The sequence below is a fragment of the Pocillopora verrucosa genome, chromosome 6 (genome assembly GCF_036669915.1).
Source record: "Pocillopora verrucosa isolate sample1 chromosome 6, ASM3666991v2, whole genome shotgun sequence".
Taxonomy (NCBI): Eukaryota; Metazoa; Cnidaria; class Anthozoa; order Scleractinia; family Pocilloporidae; genus Pocillopora; species Pocillopora verrucosa.
This window is the reverse complement of record NC_089317.1, coordinates 9,359,065-9,378,165: the sequence shown is the minus strand read 5'-3', so window position 1 is coordinate 9,378,165 and position 19,101 is coordinate 9,359,065. Positions and strand designations below refer to the sequence as shown.

General features: G+C 38.4%; 1 protein-coding gene across 2 annotated transcripts; it reads left to right on the top strand.

Moving 5' to 3' along the window:
- LOC136282021 (fibroblast growth factor receptor 3-like) lies at positions 1-17,833 on the top strand. 2 transcript variants are annotated; one of them, XM_066169154.1, is made up of 19 exons: positions 1-14; positions 7,358-7,618; positions 8,792-9,040; positions 9,716-9,979; positions 10,434-10,667; positions 11,011-11,277; positions 11,935-12,189; positions 13,297-13,434; positions 13,826-13,841; positions 14,160-14,199; positions 14,743-15,055; positions 15,134-15,244; positions 15,653-15,843; positions 16,447-16,569; positions 16,775-16,845; positions 16,990-17,030; positions 17,122-17,218; positions 17,494-17,593; positions 17,688-17,833. In XM_066169154.1, exons 2-19 carry the CDS (start codon positions 7,381-7,383, stop codon positions 17,739-17,741), a joined length of 2,802 nt encoding a protein of 933 aa, XP_066025251.1. In that variant the 5' UTR covers positions 1-14; positions 7,358-7,380; the 3' UTR covers positions 17,742-17,833. The 2 variants fall into 2 exon arrangements, with proteins under 2 accessions (XP_066025251.1, XP_066025250.1); XM_066169153.1 differs by lacking the exon at positions 1-14 and adding an exon at positions 6,824-6,948.
- Positions 17,834-19,101: the final 1,268 nt, after the last annotated feature.

Sequence of the window (19,101 nt, the reverse complement as noted above, 5' to 3'; positions counted from 1 at the left end):
AGGAAACTAGTAAGGTAATCCGCTCTGATGTGGCTTCCCAAACATCGAGTTTTAGAGACGATGATTTCGCTTCAGAAGTCGAAACTGACCAAACAAGGCAGAAGATAAGGAGGGCCGGCCCTTGCAAAATTTAGACGAAAACTGCAGGAGAGGGTACAACTGCCTTAGGCTACAAAAAATGCAGACTTTTGCATCTCGCTTTTCTTTCAAATTTATTGTCTTTGCCCAAGAAAACAACTAGCTATGTCTTCGGATTTTTTCATCAAGGAAAATTTGCAGGAAGACTACTGGCTCATACTTTAATGAATTTTGCAAGTAACGCAATTAAACGCCGGCAACACTCGATCGAGAGAGATGTAGATGTAGAAATAGAATGCTTTAAAAATGCTATACTTTTACGATCGAAGCGAGCAAATAATCATGGGGATCTTGAGAATATTCTGAAATTGTTATCGAGCATATATATACACGCAACAGGTGTTAGTTTGGCGGAGTTCTGCATGGAAATGTTCGTTGGCGGCAAGTGCCGACGACAACACTATTTTAATTTTATTTTCGGAACAGTAACACAGTTTGCAGTTCGATAGAGCTATTGATATTTCCTCTCAAGCGAGAACGAAGAATTTCTCGTCTATAAAAGCCGAAGTTTTCACACACTGGAGCTTGTAATAATATCAACCAACACGCAGCGTGTGACTTTAGAATCTCCCAAAATGAGATACAATGATGATAAACAATTAGATTATAGACTAATGAACGTTTTGTGCCGTACAAAGGCCATATTTGCTGATTTTAGCAAATCTCCAGAGCAATAAACGACAAAAGAAAGAAACGCTACGATTTTCCAATCAACATTTCGCCTACATGCATCTCTTTAAACGTGAAAGTTTCCATTCCTACATAAAATCTCATAAGTTTTTTACAATTTTTAGTTACTTTGATCAACAATCTTGTATAACGAGCTAAAACGTAGGTTTATTTGGTCAAGTAACTGGCTAGAGCCAGAATTGCGTGACAGGTGTAGTTGAGAGAAGCTTGTCACGGTTGCAGATTTTAAAAGGCATCCCAGACAAAATTACGGTAGTGCCCAAAGATTTTTTTGATGGTTTTCAGAGATGAAATGATGGATTATAAAGGGGAAGGAAAACTAGTGTTGTAGCTTTCTGGCAAGGGGAGATATTTAACCTCAAAGATGTCATTTGGATGAGTCGAGAAGTCTAAAACCAGTCATTTATTTGCCTTTGTTGATTGACAAGCCGTTAATCAAATTGACTTATACTTGCGTCGTACATTTACCAAGGAAACCCACAGAGTAATCGGTTAAGTACCATGGCAGTGAGAGCTTCATACATTTACCTATTTTGAAGTAATTTCCCTGGTGATAACCAAGAAAAACCGGCGGGGGTAGTCTATCTCTACCCGAAAAAAACCAAAACAGAAACCAATTTGTTAAGCACGGTGGTGGCCCGCTTGAACGACAGAAGCAGGACAGCCACTTTTATCTAAAAACTAGCGCATTGCCTCTGATTTTTCTGAAAAATCAGAGTTGTCACTAGGTAAACGACGAAGTCTTAGAAACTGCGAAAAAGGTATGGAATTCTTGGTATGAAAAAGGTATGAAATTTCCGACACTCTTTTGGCTTTTCTAGACATTTCATTTTCAATTAAAGGCAACGGTTTGCGCACTGGTGTTTACTACAAACCTACAGATTCACATAGTTACTTGTTGTATTCGTCCTCGCATCCATCATGAGTCAAGAATTCCATACCGTCAAGCGGGCCACCCCCGTGCCTAATAAATTGATCGACAGTCAGCACTAGAAACGGCTGAGAAGGAAAACACTGACCGCATTCCATTCACTCTCACATTTCACCCTCACAACCACGCAATTAAATATATCATTCTTAAAAACTTCAAATTATTCCAAAACGATTCAGAAACTGGTACTACCTTTTCGCAACCCCCACTAATTTCATTCACACGTGACAAAAACATAGGCAACTTTTTGGTCACCAGCTCATTTCAAACCAATGACCAACCTGCAACTTTCAATTGCACTCGCTCACGATGCAAAACTTGTCCTTTCATTCATAACGGAGAGAGAATTTCGGGACCCAAGAGATTAATTAAGATCACTGATCACTTTACGTGTACCACCGCCAGTGTCATTTACTGCATAACTTGCACTTATTGCAATAAGTTATACATTGGCGAAACAGAAAGACGACCAGGCGACCGATTCCGCGAACACCTTTGCTACGTAGAAAGAAACTGACAAGGACGCATCCAAACCAGTCGCGAGACACTTTAATCTCCCTATTCATTCGAAACAACACATGGCAGTTTGCGGCCTTTCCCTACATCTAGGCAGTTCAGAAAGCCGCAAAAACTAGAACAAGAATTTATCTCCCAAATTGGCACTCTTAATCCCCACAGTATCAACAAGCGCTTTTCATTCAACTAATTTATTCTTGTTTTCTCTTCACCATATTCCCTCTTATGGCGTAACTCCATTTCCTGCATTTAAACCCACACAAAACCCACAATTCCTCTAATCACTCTGACGAAGGGCTAACGCTCGAAACTTCAGCCTTTAAACTCTTGACGGTGGCCAATTTACGTTTTTAACTCAGTTGCTAACACTAAATTACCTAAAGCAACTTCAGCCCACGTGTAGCCGTACCCTGCTCCCGCTAAGGTGAAAAGGAGGCAACGTCTACACAAACCTCACACTGATCATATTCCGTGACGTCACTCTTTTGCAATTAAATATAAATTGACTTTTTATTGGTTAACCCCTTTTTTTCGATCCTTTCGTCAATTCTGATTGGCTAGATTAGGTAATTTATTTTCGCACTAACGAACTAGTGATCAAAACGCCTTTATGGTCAACTTTTCAGACAACAGCGATCTACGACGAGGTTTTAAGGCAAGTTTGCGCGACTTTTAATTTGGAATAGAGACATATCAAAAAGAGCAGCAGAAAGCCATAGATATGTTTTTCGAAAGTGAAGATGTCTCCGTTTCGTTACCAACTGGCTCTTGAAAATCTTTAATTTATCCTATATTTAATATATCGCCTCTCTTCTCTAGATGAAACCGGTCACTATCTTTATTGTGCCGCCCGTTAAAGCTCTCACAGCAGACCAGGTGCACTATTTTAACGCACATGGGCCAACAGGATTGTCCGCCTTCAACTTTCGGTCTCTTTGCGAACGGTGCTGCGAAGCTATTAATTTAAAGCTAGTTGTTTCTTTTATTATGCATAAATTAGAGTGACGTCACGGAACACAATTCTTGTCGGGTTTTGCGTGGACGTTCTCTCACTTCCGTTCACCTTGAGGGGGGGGGGAAGGGTACGGCTACACGTAAGGTAAAGCAGCTCTCAGTGAAGTCATGAATAAGTTTAATCAGCCTCTTCGGTCCTTTTTGTGAGGAACTCGCCACTCTTGGGCCGACGTTCTATCAACATGCGTATCGCACTTGGTTGACTAAATTTCTAGTATGAAGAAAAATCTCTATGCAGCCACGGTCCCTGTACCATATGTATTGTGTCCTTATTGTGAAAAATAATAAAACTGTTTTGAGCCTCATGCGGTTGAATTATGAAACGCCGATTTTTCTTTCGAGATTTCCTTTAAGTTTAACCTTGGTTGTAATCTAAACGCGAGTAAGGAAGGATGGCTGAGTGCTTTGTGGCGCTGGATCTCACCGCCGAGTAAATGGTATTGGGTCTGAATTGTGGTCTTTTGACTTAAATCGACTTTCATATTCAAACATAGCGTTACTCAAACTTGAAACATGCGAAAATAAAGGGGATTTTCCTGGAGATTGACAGCCATATTTGCGGAAATGTTTTAATTGCAAAGTTTCCTCACTTAAAAACGTTTCACCATTGAAAGCACACACAGCCCTGACCACTTTGTTTTTTTCGTAGAATTAGCATCATCAGTTACAGCAAATCCTCTAGATCCGTTTTATAGGTCGTTGATTTTTTTTTAGACGTTGATACGCAGTGTTGTTCATTGGAAGATTTTAAAAATGAATTCTATAACTTTCAACAATTTCAACACAACGCTACGCAGTTTTCTGGCCGTGACGCGTGGTAATCAGCGTTCAAGCATGGTGAACCTATAGCGAGGAATCCGTACATCCGGGATATCTGTACGCCTTCCGCTTCTAACAGCGTATCTGCTACTCCTATGTCCCGACATATTTTAGTCTTGATGATTTTTTTCGTGCTTTATGTCTAATTTCGGGTGGCATATGTCTCTCGGGTAAGCTATTGAATTGTTCTTGTTTTATTTGAGCACGTTTTTGAAAGGGCCGGTTTATATAGAGTTAATGCGAATTGTTTCTCCAAATAATTTGATTTATGAAAAATCAATATTTAAACTGTAAAAAATGTAGCCATTCATTCGTCAGCTGAGCGTTTATCGAGATATGAAGCATTTGGATAACTTGGATTGATTTCAAGAAACTGAACTATTGTTCTCGGCTACGCCTCGGGCAACTCCTTCGTAGGTTTCGCACCCTCCCAACAGACCGAACTTCCCGCATGTTCCATATCTAATGGATGATGAGAAGTGAAGGCGAAAGAAGCAAACGCGATGTAGCCGCTGGTTACAGTTTGTGGGCCCCTAAATAGAACGTTTACATATTATTCCTTTACTTCCCTACCGTTGCATATTGAAGCGTGGTTCGCCTTCACGGCGCGGAAATTGCAATGTTTTCAATCATACCCAACGTGTCTTATGCTTGGTTTTGTTTATTCATAAGGGAGGTAGGTACACGAAATCATCGTTACTGAAGGAACGTTTCCGTTGGCGCGAAAAATAGCTTCGCGATGGACTGTCAGGTTATATTTTCAAACTGGTTAAAGGATCTGTGCTGTTTACATAATTTTTTGGTTTGTTTTGTAGAACTGTTACCAAGATTTACGGCAACTCCTCTAGATCCGTTCTATGTTTTGGAGGGCAACAATGCCACCTTTGTGTGGCAGTACAACCTTAGTGGAACGTTTGACAGAGTTGTCTTTCAGTTCAGCAGCACCTCTCCCTCCCGTGCCATTGTGATCAAACCTGCCTTAAACATCGAAGCAAGGGTTCCAAATACTTTTTATCAGGGTCGCATTCAAGAAAACATCAATGCTACACGAGCAGAAATTACAATCTTTGCATTGCAGAGATCTGAGAGTGGACAATACGAATTTCAAGTGACCGACAGTACTTTCAACCTTGCCAATTACAAAATGACTGTTCAAGTACAGTGTAAGTAAACCACCAAAAGTGTCATGAATATTATATCTACTGGTCCCCTTTGTTGAAAAATTTTGAAATCATTCCGTAAAGGTGAATCTCGTTTCTTTGTTGGATATTTAATTTCATTTACTCTTGACGCAAACTACTGCTATTTTCCGGGTAGGTTAGGAAGATAGCACTGAAGTACTATCTTTTTGCAATCTCCACAAATTTCATACAAACTTGACAAAAACATAGGCAACTCTTTGGTCACAAGTTCTTTTTAAACCGATGACCAATCTGGAACTTCAAATGCGCTCGGTCACGATGCAAAACTTATCCTTTTTTTCCATAACGTAGAGGAAATGTCGGGACTCAAGAGATCCATTAAGATCACTGTTCACTTGACGTGAACCTCCGCCAATGTTATTTACTGGATAACTTGCACTTATTGCAATAAGTTATACATTGATGAAACAGGAAGACGAATTGGTTACCGATTCCGAGAACACCTTCCGACGTAGAAGTAAACGACAAGGACGTATCCAAATCAGTCGCTAGACACTTTAATCTCCTTAATCAATCTAAACAGCATATGGCAGTTTGCAGCCTTTCCCTGCATCTAGGCGGTTCGGAAAGTCGTAAAACACTAGAACAAAAATTTATCCTCCAGATCTGCACTCTTAATCCCCACGGTATCAACGAGCGCTTTTCATTCACTAATTTATTCTTATTTTCTCGTCACCATATTCCCACCAATAGCGTAGCTCCATTTTCTACATAGAAAGCCACACAAAACCCAAAATTCCTCCAATCGCTCTGACGAAGGGCTAACGCTCGAAACGTCAGCCCTTAATTTCTCTACGGTGGCCAATTTACGTTTTCAACTTAGCTGATAACACTAAATAACCCTGTTATTCTCTCTCGCCGACGCAGCACCACACTTTCTTAATAAACTTACCCCTTTAATTCGTTGTGGAACAGTGTTCAAATGAGAGAAACGTCGATATTTGAAGTCTCGTATTTAGGAAGCAGTTTCTTTTGGTGTGATTTCAAACGTGCTTCAAAGCAAGGAATTCTTTTTGCCCGCTGGACAGGAGTACTGTCTTCATTATTGTCAACCTAGAAATCTTACAGCAGCACAAAACCCCTGTCCCATACTTGGATAACCTGAAATCAGTACAGTTGCAAAGATCAAGGAATTGAAAGCAGTAATTGTTCAGATATTTCGGGATCGCGCCCATTAAGACGACATGACAATGCGTTAGCATAGCTTGTTGACTTGTGGGATAATTTATCACCGCTGTCACTTCTGGACGGATCCACCAGAGTTCGATTCAATCAGTCGAGATGTAGTTGTTGTTGAAGGTGACCCAAGTGTCATATTGGAGTATATCGCGGATAGTGTGCAAAGGTGTCTGTTTGTCATTTATTTAACAGATCAACCAGAATTCAACAGCTTTAGTAGTGATGTAGTTGTTGTGGAAGGTGACCCAAGTGTTACATTAGAGTGTATCGCAGATGGTGAACCAACACCAAACATCACCTGGACCAAAGTATATGCTAATGGCAGTGACAGTAGTTTACTGGGAACTGGGAATCAGTTTGTCCTTGAAACCAACAGAAATAACAGTGGAACATATCGTTGTACAGCATATAATGAAATAGGAACAGCACCAAATCGCACAGTGAAATTAGTAGTTAATTGTAAGTAGATAATTGTATATTGTTACTATAGTTGGTTTTTATTTCTCCTAGAAAGTAGGACTGATTGTCCTTGTTGGTGAAAATAATGCAAAATAAAACTAAAAAATGGAAAGTGTTAATCAAGCACAAGTGAAGATTTGCTTTTTTACGAGTGGTACAGTCATGTGAGCACTTTTATTAAAATACGTTGTGATGATGCGAGCAGGGCCTGAAAGGTCCATACAGCTTAGCATACAGCAGAGTGTTGTGAGATTCAGGGAGAATAAATAATATTAGAAAAAAGAAAAAAAAAAGAAAAAAAAAGAAAGGGGATTGGACTGAAAAATGTTTGGCTCTTACAACATGATGTACAACGGCACATGCTCTGATGCTGATACATGATCAATTATTGTTGTTATGTTCTCTTTAGATAAACCAGAGAATGTAAAGTTAATGGTGAATGACTCAGTTGTATGTAAAGATGATGTTATCGTTATCAACTGCTCAGCAGATGGTAAACCTGCAGTGCATACTTATCAACTGTTTGAGAATGAAATACCAGTTAACGATGGAAACATTTCAGCTGGGGTATGGATAAGAAAAGATTTAAAAGGAGGAGACTTAAGCTACAGATGTGTGGCTAATAACACTGTTGGTACAACTGAGAAGACTGTAAATGTCACAGTGAAAGGTACAGCGTGAGAAGTACATGTAATTGTTATCTGTTACAGCCATTAGCTTACATGTAGTAAATGAATACTGGTGTGATGCTTTAATACCATTTTCCCTGTAATTTCCCTGAGTTTAATTCAGGTATCACTTAGATATTTTAGATAGTTTCCAAGTCAATACGTTTGAAGTCGCCAAATTCATGTTTTATTATAGAAAAAAATTATTGCCTCCATTGCTTCTCAATCTTTTTTTAACGAATAGCCGAATTCACAACTATGATACCAGAACAGCCAGTAATTATCCAGTTGACGCATATGTGCCGTACAAATCTCATGCAATTTACGATTCTCCACCAAGGTCCTAAAATTTGGAACTCTCTTCCTGTCGCAGTCACTCGTTCGTCAAACCTTCTTAGCTCTGAGACGAAAATGCAAGAGTTTTTACTTAAATAATCACTGAATTGGCCTAGCCGCACATTCGCAGCACTTTTTCTTTACTTCATTTATTAATGTTAGTGAGGTAGCTCTCCTATAAGCCCGGTGGCTTACTGTGTCTCCTCGCTTTCTAGCTATGACTGCTGTAAATAAATTTTTTGTATTGTGTAAATAAGGGAAATAAAGGATGATGAAGTGCATGGGGTGGTTAATGTGAGAGAATGGGACATGGTATGTCCGAGCAATAAAAATGTTTTGGACTGGAAATTTGCCCTCACTAGTTCTTCACTCACGTTAACTCGGGCGAAGTTTAGGCCCTGTTTTAATGTTTTTTTTTCATTATATGCCATTTCATTTATTTGCATGCTATATTGCCATGGCGCACAGCTTTCCCAATCTCAGCACCTGAACAGTACTTGCACAGAAATCAAATTTTTCTCAGCCAGTGTATTTAGCTGGAAGCCAAACATGTCTAAGTCCTAGAATAAGTTACATGTTATCTCATGAGTCATAGGCACAAATTTTGATTTTACATTTACTTTGAATTCTTTTATTTGTGTTTCACTGGGACTAATGATGTACAGGTAAAAGTAACAACCGTGAACCCATAAGGAATAAATTTTCTTCTTGTGAGATGAATTCAGACTTTAAAATTTCCTTATTTCTAAGGAATGCTTTTGCGTTATGAAAATTTTGTTTGGTTTCATAAACATGTAGTTTTACACTTGTAATTTTTTAAAATCTTTTTTTCTGCTCAGTGCCCTCTAAAGTTTATCCATTGGAGAACATCACAGTGGTAGAAGGTGAAAACAGGACTTTAACCTGTAATGTTTCTGGAAGTCCAGTGCTGACTGTAACATGGACAGAAGTTAGCAGCGGTAGTCAGTCCAATGGAGTCATGCGTTATCATACAAACATAAACAGGAGTAATGATGCTGGTGAATACAAATGTGAAGCTACAAATGTCTGTGGAAGTAGCTCTGCCAGCACGTTCCTCACTGTGCTTTGTAAGTGATTATTATTTATTCAATGATGATCGAGTAAAAATATACATTAAGGTCTAGAGTGTTCATCTTGTAGCCTATTTTCCACTCTTTGGTAAGTGTGAGGTGCTAGATTCTTGAACTGTCAGGTATTCCTCTCACTTTATTCAAGCTTCTTTTAAAATTAATAAATACTAGGAGTCACTTGGGAAGCTGTATTGTTTTACTGCTTTGGAAATTGAATAGAGAATAACGCTAGATACAGAATTTCTTTCAGAGTGTTCAACTTGATATATGGAGATCCACACGAGAAGAAAAATTCATATCCATAAGCAACCATGCATTATTTTGTTTCTTATTTTTACATCTCAGTTTAATCAGTAACCATAGTTAGAAAAAGAATTTGAGGAAAAACCCTGGATTGAGAGCAGTGAATGCTTTGTCAGTTATTAATCACTCTGACAGAATGGTGCGAAAGGCAAGTGACGTGTTGGCAGCTGATTGGCAATATCAAACACGAAAAATTAATCGTAGATTTGCACAGTCGTGTACAGGTACGGCTTTCCATAGTGCCGGAAATCGTTGTAAAAATCTGCAATTAGTATAATAAAACATGGTGCCCTACAGTATTGGAGAGCTCTGAGAGACGTTTACAATGCAGTTAACTGTGGCACTCCATTTCTGACTTAAATGTTACAGATAAACCTGAAAAGTTCAACTTCAAAGTAAGTAAATCAGCTGTGTGCCAGGGTTCTGTCATCACCTTCAACTGTTCAGCAAATGGATTTCCTCTGGTGGATACATACGAGTTGTTAGAGAATGGTGTGTCTGTGAGGAATGGTAGCAACAGTCTTGGAATGTGGAGTAGGAACATGTCAACTGGAGGAGTGTTTAACTACAAATGCATGGCAAAGAACTCTGCGGGAACAGCGTACAGCATGACTGTAACAGTTACTGTAAATGGTAAGCAAATGTCAACTAGAGGAGTTGATAGAGCACTGCACTGGCATCGCAGAGGTCATGAGTTCAACTTTCATCGTTGATATGATTATTTTGACTTTATATTAAAACATCAGTGCCCAATGGAAAAGAGCTCTAATACTTTCCTCTCCATAATTAAACGAAATGATTACTGGGGATTAAGTACAAGAAAAGACATCATCCTCGCAAGTGAGCTGCACTTAAAACAAATTAAAAAAAAATCAGCTTCTCGCTCAATATTCTTAGGATAGGCACATGCCGACAGATTCGCATAGTAGATACTCGGATAGTTTGCTGTTAAGAAGATATAGACATAGCTGCTTTCATGATGCACTGGTTTGCGATAAAGCCTTTAAGAGATTATAACCTACCATTATTTCATTTCAAATAAGAGAGACGTAACATATAGAGCAATTCTTTATTTTTTATTATGAAGGTGTACAAGCAATAGATAATAAGACAGTCACTGAAGGAGGAAATGTGACTTTGACTTGTCAAACATACGGAGGAAGTTTCCAAAGGCTAACTTGGTTCAAACCTGATGGTCAATCTGGAAGCAAAACTGTGCTGGAGCTTGTAAACATTAGCAGGAATGAAGGAGGAGAATATAGATGTGAAGTCCATAGTGAATGTGGCAATGAAACTGAAACAGTAAACATCGATGTCCAATGTAAGCGAATTTTTTTTCTCACTTTTATGTTTGTTCAATGAATGTTTCGCAGCTAATAGTTTTAGAAAATATAAATTATTGTTAGTCACATGTTTTTGGTTGGATAAAGTTATTTAAATTGAGTGATGATTATCAACCTCAATCACACTTTATGTACATTTAATAGCTATCCAAATTACGTGAAATCCACTCGATCGATTTTTTAAAATTTTATTTTATCTAGCGTTGATCTATCAATGTTCTTATTTACATTGCCTTGCAAATGTGTTTGAATTTATAAAACACCTGAACGCAGTTAATTTGAGTGAATTTGCTTCTTTCTGGTCTTTTGTTATTCTTCTAGACAAACCAGAGACCGTGGATTTAAAAAAATCTTCATTTACCAGTAAAAATTGTCGGGGTGACATTATCAGCTTTAATTGCTCAGCTGATGCTAATCCATTAGTAACGTCATATCAGTTGTTTGAGAACGAAACTGCTATCCTAGACACAAACCCATCAGGAATGTGGAACAGGAAACTGCAAACTGGGGGAGTGTTCATGTACAAATGTATGGCCAACAACTACTTGGGATCAGAAGACAGTTTACCTGTTATTGTCGAAGTGAATGGTACGCTTATTGCGCAGTTTAATGAAGCTGTAAAGCTTATTTTCTCTGCGTACATTTATCAATTTACATCAATCTGTTCGTTACGTTGCATATCGGACCAAACTCGCTCATTTATACACTAAGGAGACATAAAAGGTCAAGTGAGGAATGGGGAATTAAAAGGTGTAATAAGCAGTGGAAAGCGTTGGAACGCTATCTTTTTCCTTTTCAAATGGAACTGATAGCAGAAAAGGAGAAACTGCGACGTAAAATCATGTCCTTTTCAGTAATGCTTACTTTTATACATTTCAGTTTAACTAAGGCTACCAGAGTCCCTTAATCAAATTCTGCTGATCAAAAACAGTGATTGATATCCAATTATTTCAGGGCGTAGGACCAAAGCACGGTAAAAGAGATGATATTTGTCGTCATCGATCTATAATGCACAACTGTAGCCTACGTAGCTGGTGACTACATTTATAAACCCATTTGCTAGATTCACTAAATTCGTAAATGAAGTTATTAAAGGAAGAGACAGTTACAATCTAGATCATGACGCAAACTTTGTACGATTTGAAATAGGATTAGAACTTATCCCATCTGTGCTTGACTGTGGTTGAACAGTACACCTGTAGAAGTACACTGCATTAGAATTATTTGTTCTGTTTCATACCTCAGAACCTTCATCTATACCTGCACTACAAGATCAGAGTGCAATTGAAGGTGACAATGTGACTCTGTTGTGTCCTGTATCTGGAATGCCTCCCCCATTGGTGTCTTGGATGACACCCAATAGTCAGCGTCAAAGTGGTTACATGTTGGAGCTTACAAGCATTAACAGAAGTCAAGCTGGTGAATACAAATGTGAAGCCAGTAACGAGTGTGGCAATGCAACAAGGACAGCAAGCATTCATGTGCAGTTCAAGTTGCCCGGTACACGTATCCTTATTAGCCTACCTTTACAGTTATCGGTTCATAGTTTCATACCAAGTCAGCAAATCTGCATTGCAAATCATCCTTTTTGCCATGTTCTTCACGACTGACAATTTTTCTTCCTTTTAATGAGTCTTCGATATGCGATGGCACCTTAGTTTGTTGTTACTGGTATGCTATGGCGCGCTCTTATTGGTTCATTTCGATAGTCATAATTATTCTGACTATTAGATGTTGTTCCCTTATAGGTCCCCTTTGTAACAGATCGGTTGTTATGCTTTTTGATCATAAGCATCGATGCTTCAGGAGTTTCGATTTCGTCGTCTCCATTGATGTTATTCGGATGAATTCTTATGTGGACGGCTTCTTTAACCTTACTTGCGTAACACTAAGAGTCATAATCAATAAATTCTAACCTGGTCCCAAACAGGAACCGGTCCTGTTCCAAAAGCCTGTTCTGAAACTACCCAATTCTGAGAACAAGCAGGCTGTAGATCTCTTTCATGTTCATTAATTCTCCGTCTCCCTGTTCCTCCGATGTATTCTTTGCCACATTTACTGGTGATTTTGTAAAGAACGCCCTCCCATTGCACGTGAACTTTCAACCTTGTCGCCTGACTAGCAATGGAACAATCGAAGTGTCGCAATCAATACACGATTGATTAGCCTGACACTAACCGTGTGAGACAAACGAATAAACCTTTAGATCTATAAGGCCACGATGTACAGCAACATCTTCTATAATAAAATAATGCTCAGCGTAGTGACAAGAATTCCCTCTCCTGACCTTGCAGACGGTGATATGATATCACCAAAATATATCTTTTTAAAAATACTGTTGCAAACATTATTTCCACTTTCCAATTCCAAGTGAAAATTAAAAAACACAATACAGCTTTCATAGCTAGGATCTTGAACCTTGAAACGCTTTTCTCAGAAAAAAAAATTCCAGAAAACAACCCTATCAAATAGAAATATCAATCCACCAGTAAAAATATATGATTTGAAAAGTTCTGGGAGGAAGTTTAAATCAGTTGAACTCATATTAATTCAACTAAAAAGTTAAGAAAGGCATTGCTTCTGTTAAATGTATGTCATTTATTTAAGATTCAGTTACTGTTCCCGGGCCAGTTCCATCTGAACCAGCAAAGGTGAATAAGGATGTTATTTATGGCTCAGTTATTGGGGTCCTTGCCTTTATGTTCGCGGTTTCTATTATTTTCATTGCCTGGAAACGCCGCAAACGTAAGTAGAGTTTATTACTATATTCAGTTGGGAAATGCTCTGATTCGAGATGCTAGTAACCGAGATTTATGATTTGTGGCCGATTGACAGAGTGAGATTTAAGTGAAAAATAGAATAGAAACTGAGAAGGAGAAAGGAAAGAAAAAAACAGCAATCAGTGGGACAACTTGCAGCATAGTGTAATCATATCGCAAAGTATTTCAATTCATGACATCAATTAGCAGCTTTACGTTTACTTTCGTTCAATATATTACATTAAATACTTACAAGGGAAGGAACTGGAAATACTTGAAGCATAATTGATGAGGACTTCTTGAATATTAAAATAATAAACGCAGCTATTTTTTTCTGTATCTGATACAATTTCTTTCCTTCTTTCCACCCTTCTTAGCTGAAAAAGATGATCGGTAAGATGTCATTACCATAAAATGTTAATAGAGCATTTGTAGATCAGATTGGTAGAAAACAGGCTTTGGTCGTAGTTATAGTTGTGTGAAACTTTTCTATCCTTAGCAGAAGTTTATTTGGTTCCATGAAGCAAAATAAAAACGCAGTGGTAAGAGAAAAAATAAACTGAGTGTAACAGATTTGATGTTGTTACTTTGAATGAGAAACCAATATGTGTCAGTTGATATTTTACAAAAACAAACAAAACAATTATTTTGTTTGTAAGGTTTACACAGTTTCCTAGAAACTAATTTTATAGTGTTTTATTTTTCTTTTAGACTCGATTCAGTCCTTAAGGAGTCACGTAGGCCCCACTTTGTAAGTATAAAATGCATTTTGTTCGAACAACTTACTCTGTAAAAAAGGTAAAGCCTTTATACAGGCCTAAGTGGTCCATGGGGCCGGCGCTTAGCTCCGGTTTCCTTAGCATGAAGTGGCTAGGAGTATTACTAGGAAGATGAGTTTATAGCAGTCTATCAGGTTCATTTAAAATGCGCTTTGCCGACCTCCCACCACAATTACCAGTAATTGCTGTTGTATTTACGATTCAAATCTTCTTAGCATTGATTAGCAGGTGCTCGAGGAAAGGGCATTAGGCTTAGAGGATGGCATCATAGTATTCAAGGGTTCTTTAAGATTTTATCCAGTTGTGGTAAGACAGGTTACGATTGCGTGTGGTTTTTTCTTTTGGTTGCAAAACAAGTGAATTAAAATGAAAAAACGTACAACACCATGGACCGTGGACAATGGTTCCAATAAAATTTTGCATGAGACTTCACTAAGAAATACGAGACCTCTTTCTTACTCGTTGCCAATCTGTATGGGAAGACTAAGGGTGAAGCTCTTTTCGCTTGAAAACAGAACGAGGGAATTGAACTTGAGAACTTCAACGGGAACCCTAGCACCGTGGTGCATCATGGTCCCGGACATTACATGGACCCGAGTGAAGTTAGATCACTGAATGAACCTGCCACGGACCCAGCGCGAAGTTATTTAGAAATAAACGAATATGCTCCCCTGCACCCAGGAACGCGCTCATGGGAAGTGGAAAGACAAGATGTAACAATCGAAAAGGTTATTGGAAAAGGCGCCTTTGGTCAAGTCGCCCAAGGAAAAGCTTCAAACCTTCAAGGAAGAGAGGAGACAAGCACAGTTGCCATAAAAATGCTGAAAGGTGCTACATTCATTGCCTTAGAAGCGTTTTAGTTTAGATAAGGCTTAACTGTTACTGGACAGTTGTCCTTTGCTCTAGGTAACGCCACAGACGCAGAGAGAAAAGATTTGCTGTCAGAACTTGAAGTCATGAAGAAACTCAAGCCTCATCCTCATGTCATCAGGTTGCTGGGATGCGTCACTGAATCAGGTGCAGAAGATAACATTTTTGAAACAGCTTGGTTTATTTGTGCTTTTATTACTCCGACAACTAAAGTAGTGATTTTAATTAAATGCCCGAACTTTAACTGAATTCATATTTTCTTCTCTCTCGCCACACGTAATCTCGTCATTGCTGATCCTAACAACATTAACAAAGGGCGTTTGTTACATACGTACCTGGTAAAAGATTCTTATTATTATCTTTGTATCCCCACGAGCTCCCTTATATTCCTTCAACTTAATCTTATCTACCCGGTTTACCGCAGATCCTGGTTTGAAATTTGAATACCCTTGACACAATTACAAATTATTTCCGTTTTTCCATCGCCGTAAGTACCACTGTTAAGTAATAATCTAGACGATGTGCTCTGTTTCTTGAAAAAATATAATTTTTTAGATCCTTTGCTTGTACTTATCGAGTATGTCCCGTATGGAGATCTCCTGGGCTATTTGAGAAAGAGCCGACATTTAGAAGATAACTACTTTAAGGACCCGGATATTAAGCCACAGACGAGTTTGACTTCCCAGCAGCTAATGAAGTTTTCCTGGCAAGTAGCTGATGGTATGCATTATTTGTCGTCTAAAAATGTAAGTTGATTTCAGTATACGAATAACTTAGCTGTCTCGGCGGCAATCGATGTAAGGGATACTTTATTCATTTCAATTTTGGATGTGGATAAAATATACCTGGATGCAAGTGACTTAAGTATGAACTTTTTTAGTACTTTGAAGAATCTTTTCTGTGTGGTTTAGTTACGGCGATAAAAAAGCTTTTTGTTTGAAATTATCAAAGTGTCCATTGCATCAGTCACTTTTGTTTTGTTGCAAAAAAGAAAGTTTTATCTTTAAACGCTGTTCGCTAGTGCAAACTGAGTTACTGTTTGTAAAGCAAAAAGATTTGCAAGAAAGCTCTCCAATTTTCAAGGAAGCGTTTTCTCCTTAATTTTTCAAGGTTGATGATATTTAAACAGTGAAAGATTCTATATACGTTTGATAAAAGAATAAAATTTAAGTTTATCTTTTGAAAACAAAGTGTTCTTTCGTGGACGCAACTCGGAAAGTGTCTAGTCTCGCATCTCAAAACGGCCCCTGTCCATTACGGCTTGAAATCAATGATCAGAAGAGGATATACATGATATTCCTTGGGACGCTTTTTAATTATTCATTAATGCTTTGTATAATGTTCGACAGATTATTCACCGCGACCTTGCAGCCCGGAACGTCTTGGTTGGAGAGCGAGAACGATGTAAGGTAACCGATTTTGGAATGGCAAGAGACGTGTGCCAGGAAAACATCTACGAAAGGAAATCAAAGGTTTCTAATTTCAATATCTCGATATATTACGTGTTTGGGTAATACCGTTATCTATCAATATTGATATATGCTATCTTAGCCTCCTAACACTTTGTTTCTTAATAATGGTTTGCACCTCATCATCACCAGAAAGTTTGCGCGTATAAAGAATATGAAGCATCATTGTTCTTTCTCCTCATCATTTCCTTTCAACGTGTTTCAATAGGGAAGACTGCCGGTGAAATGGACAGCTTGTGAAGCGCTGTTATCCGGACGATATACAACGAAAAGTGATGTGTAAGTGGATCTAATAAGCTGATAAACAGTTTTGAATAATAATTATAAAAAAAAAATTCAAATCTAAACATCTTCGAACTATAATATAATTATGCCTGTATCTGTGAACTTGCAATAAAGCCTGGTGGCATTTTCTTTACTCAGATGGAGTTTTGGAATTGTCCTTTACGAAATCTTCACCATAGGTATGTCAGATTATTGTGTTTCAATGTATTTTAGATGGATGACACACTTTGCGATCGATTCGTTGTCTTCGTGTTTAACCCCTCGTTTTAGGTGGCTCTCCTTATCCAAAGATTCACGGACGAAAAATGGCAGATTTACTGACTCAGGGTTACAGGATGCCTAAACCAAGGCACGTGGACGATACCCTGTAAGTCCATGGATGTATTCATTTATTTAATTATTCATGAACTTATTATGTAAGGTTTCGATTTTTTTTTCATTACCTCGATAGCTGTTTCGAAATGAGAATGGTATTCCAGACCTAAAAAAAAAAAGCTATCAATTTATTGACCACTACATTCTTCAACTTTCTAAGCGTAGAGGATCCCAACTTTCGTACTTATGTAGCTGTGCAGGGTATACTGTGAAGTACCTTTTAAATTTCGTAGGACCATAGCGCAAGTTTTTTTTTCTCTATTCTAGTTACAAGATAATGCAAGACTGCTGGCAAGAGAATCCTGATGATCGCCCAATGTTTGAGAATCTGAGGAACGATTTGAAGGAAATGGAAAATCAACATCAGGTTAAATATTTACATCATAAATTCAAACAAGGCTTAGTCACCTTTTGATGTAGAAGTCATTTGATCGATTTTCTTTTTATCTTTTTCCTTGCAGAGGCTCATCAACATGAAACATTATGACAACATTCTTTACGCAGGCATGGATTAAGCTCTTGTTCGAGAATTGTGGAAACAACTCTTATCACCATAGGCGGGAACAGTTTCTCCCACATACTCTTCGAAAATAGACTTTTTAAACTAGTTGTGTCCTAGTGCTAATTCAAGTCCCCTTAACTATGAAGCTAACAACCAAAAAAAAGCACCCTACTCATAAAGTGGGAGTAAAGTAGCCAGTTGTTGCTAACATGTACTATAATTGGTATTGGGTATGAAGGTGAAGGTGAACAATTACCTATTTTAATGATAAATAGTAAATGGTTATCACAAAGATTCAATGAGGATAACTGCGCACTTTAAGCGGTAATCAGCCCACGTCGTTGAATGCTATACGCAACAATGAGGTTTTTGTTAAATGTTATTGCTGATAAACCTTACAAGCTTTAGCCGAAGAAATGCTGGACAAATTGTTTACGTTATTGCATTTACTGTGAGTTAATGGACGCTCAAAGTTTGGAATGAGCATGCATTTCGATATATAATCCGAATAGTTAAAACGTGTCCCTGAATAAAAACTGCAACCACAAGCGAGCAGTGTGCATTTTCCAGTAGAATACGTTTTTTAGATGCTCTTTCCTGTACCATGTCGAGAGCTTCGTGAAATCGAAGAAGGGTTCAGAATGAATTTCCACGATCCTACCCGACGAACGCTGGCATAATGAATGTCGTTTTATATCGATGTTGTAGAAGTCGCTAAATTTTCGGGGATCCTGGCACTCTTTGTATAATTCCCGATATCCGTCATGCTTTGCTTTGTCAGCTTTAATAATGTGGAGTTTTTCAGTTAGGCAGAGATTACATCGTTTGGAAATATTGTTGTAGGCGCTTGCTGAAGAGATGTTAGACCAGCTTATTTTGTAGTTTTCATTGATGTCCTTGAGTTTCCAGATGTGTTTTGCAAGTTCGGTGTGGTTGGCGTATTTCTGTTACGGAATGGTAGTTTATGTTGCGTATATCGTTGTTTGAATGTTCCTTCTGTTAGTCCGAGGTAGTTCTTTCCTGTTTCGTCTTTGTCTGTGGTCACGTTGGCTTTGTAGATTACACTGGTGAGAGGCAGTTGTTTCCTAGCGGGCACTGGTCTTTTTTTCTACAGTTGCATCCGTTTAGCGGTGTGGTGTTGTTGTTGATGAGGATTTTCTTGTTGTGGTTGTTGATGATGCTTCCCATGTTCGGCATGCAGCTGTAGCTGACTTTCACGTTGTTCTTGTTAAGGACGGGGTGCAGATTTTCGTTTAGTGGGAAGTGTTTCTTGATTAGATTGAGGAGGGTTTTAGCTACGTTGGTTTGGACATTTTTGCTGTATAGGGATTAAACGAGATGACGTTTCGTTTTCCATTTCTTTTCGTGGGTGT

What these genes read in the sequence shown, in the direction of transcription:
- LOC136282021 (XM_066169154.1), top strand. Translation starts at nt 7,381, where the DNA reads ATGGTGAATGACTCAGTTGTATGTAAAGATGATGTTATCGTTATCAAC. An exon ending in AGTAAACATCGATGTCCAAT is followed by an intron (nt 10,668 to 11,010) that starts GTAAGCGAATTT and finishes TTATTCTTCTAG; the next exon opens with ACAAACCAGAGACCGTGGAT. An exon ending in AGGCACGTGGACGATACCCT is followed by an intron (nt 17,219 to 17,493) that starts GTAAGTCCATGG and finishes TCTCTATTCTAG; the next exon opens with TTACAAGATAATGCAAGACT.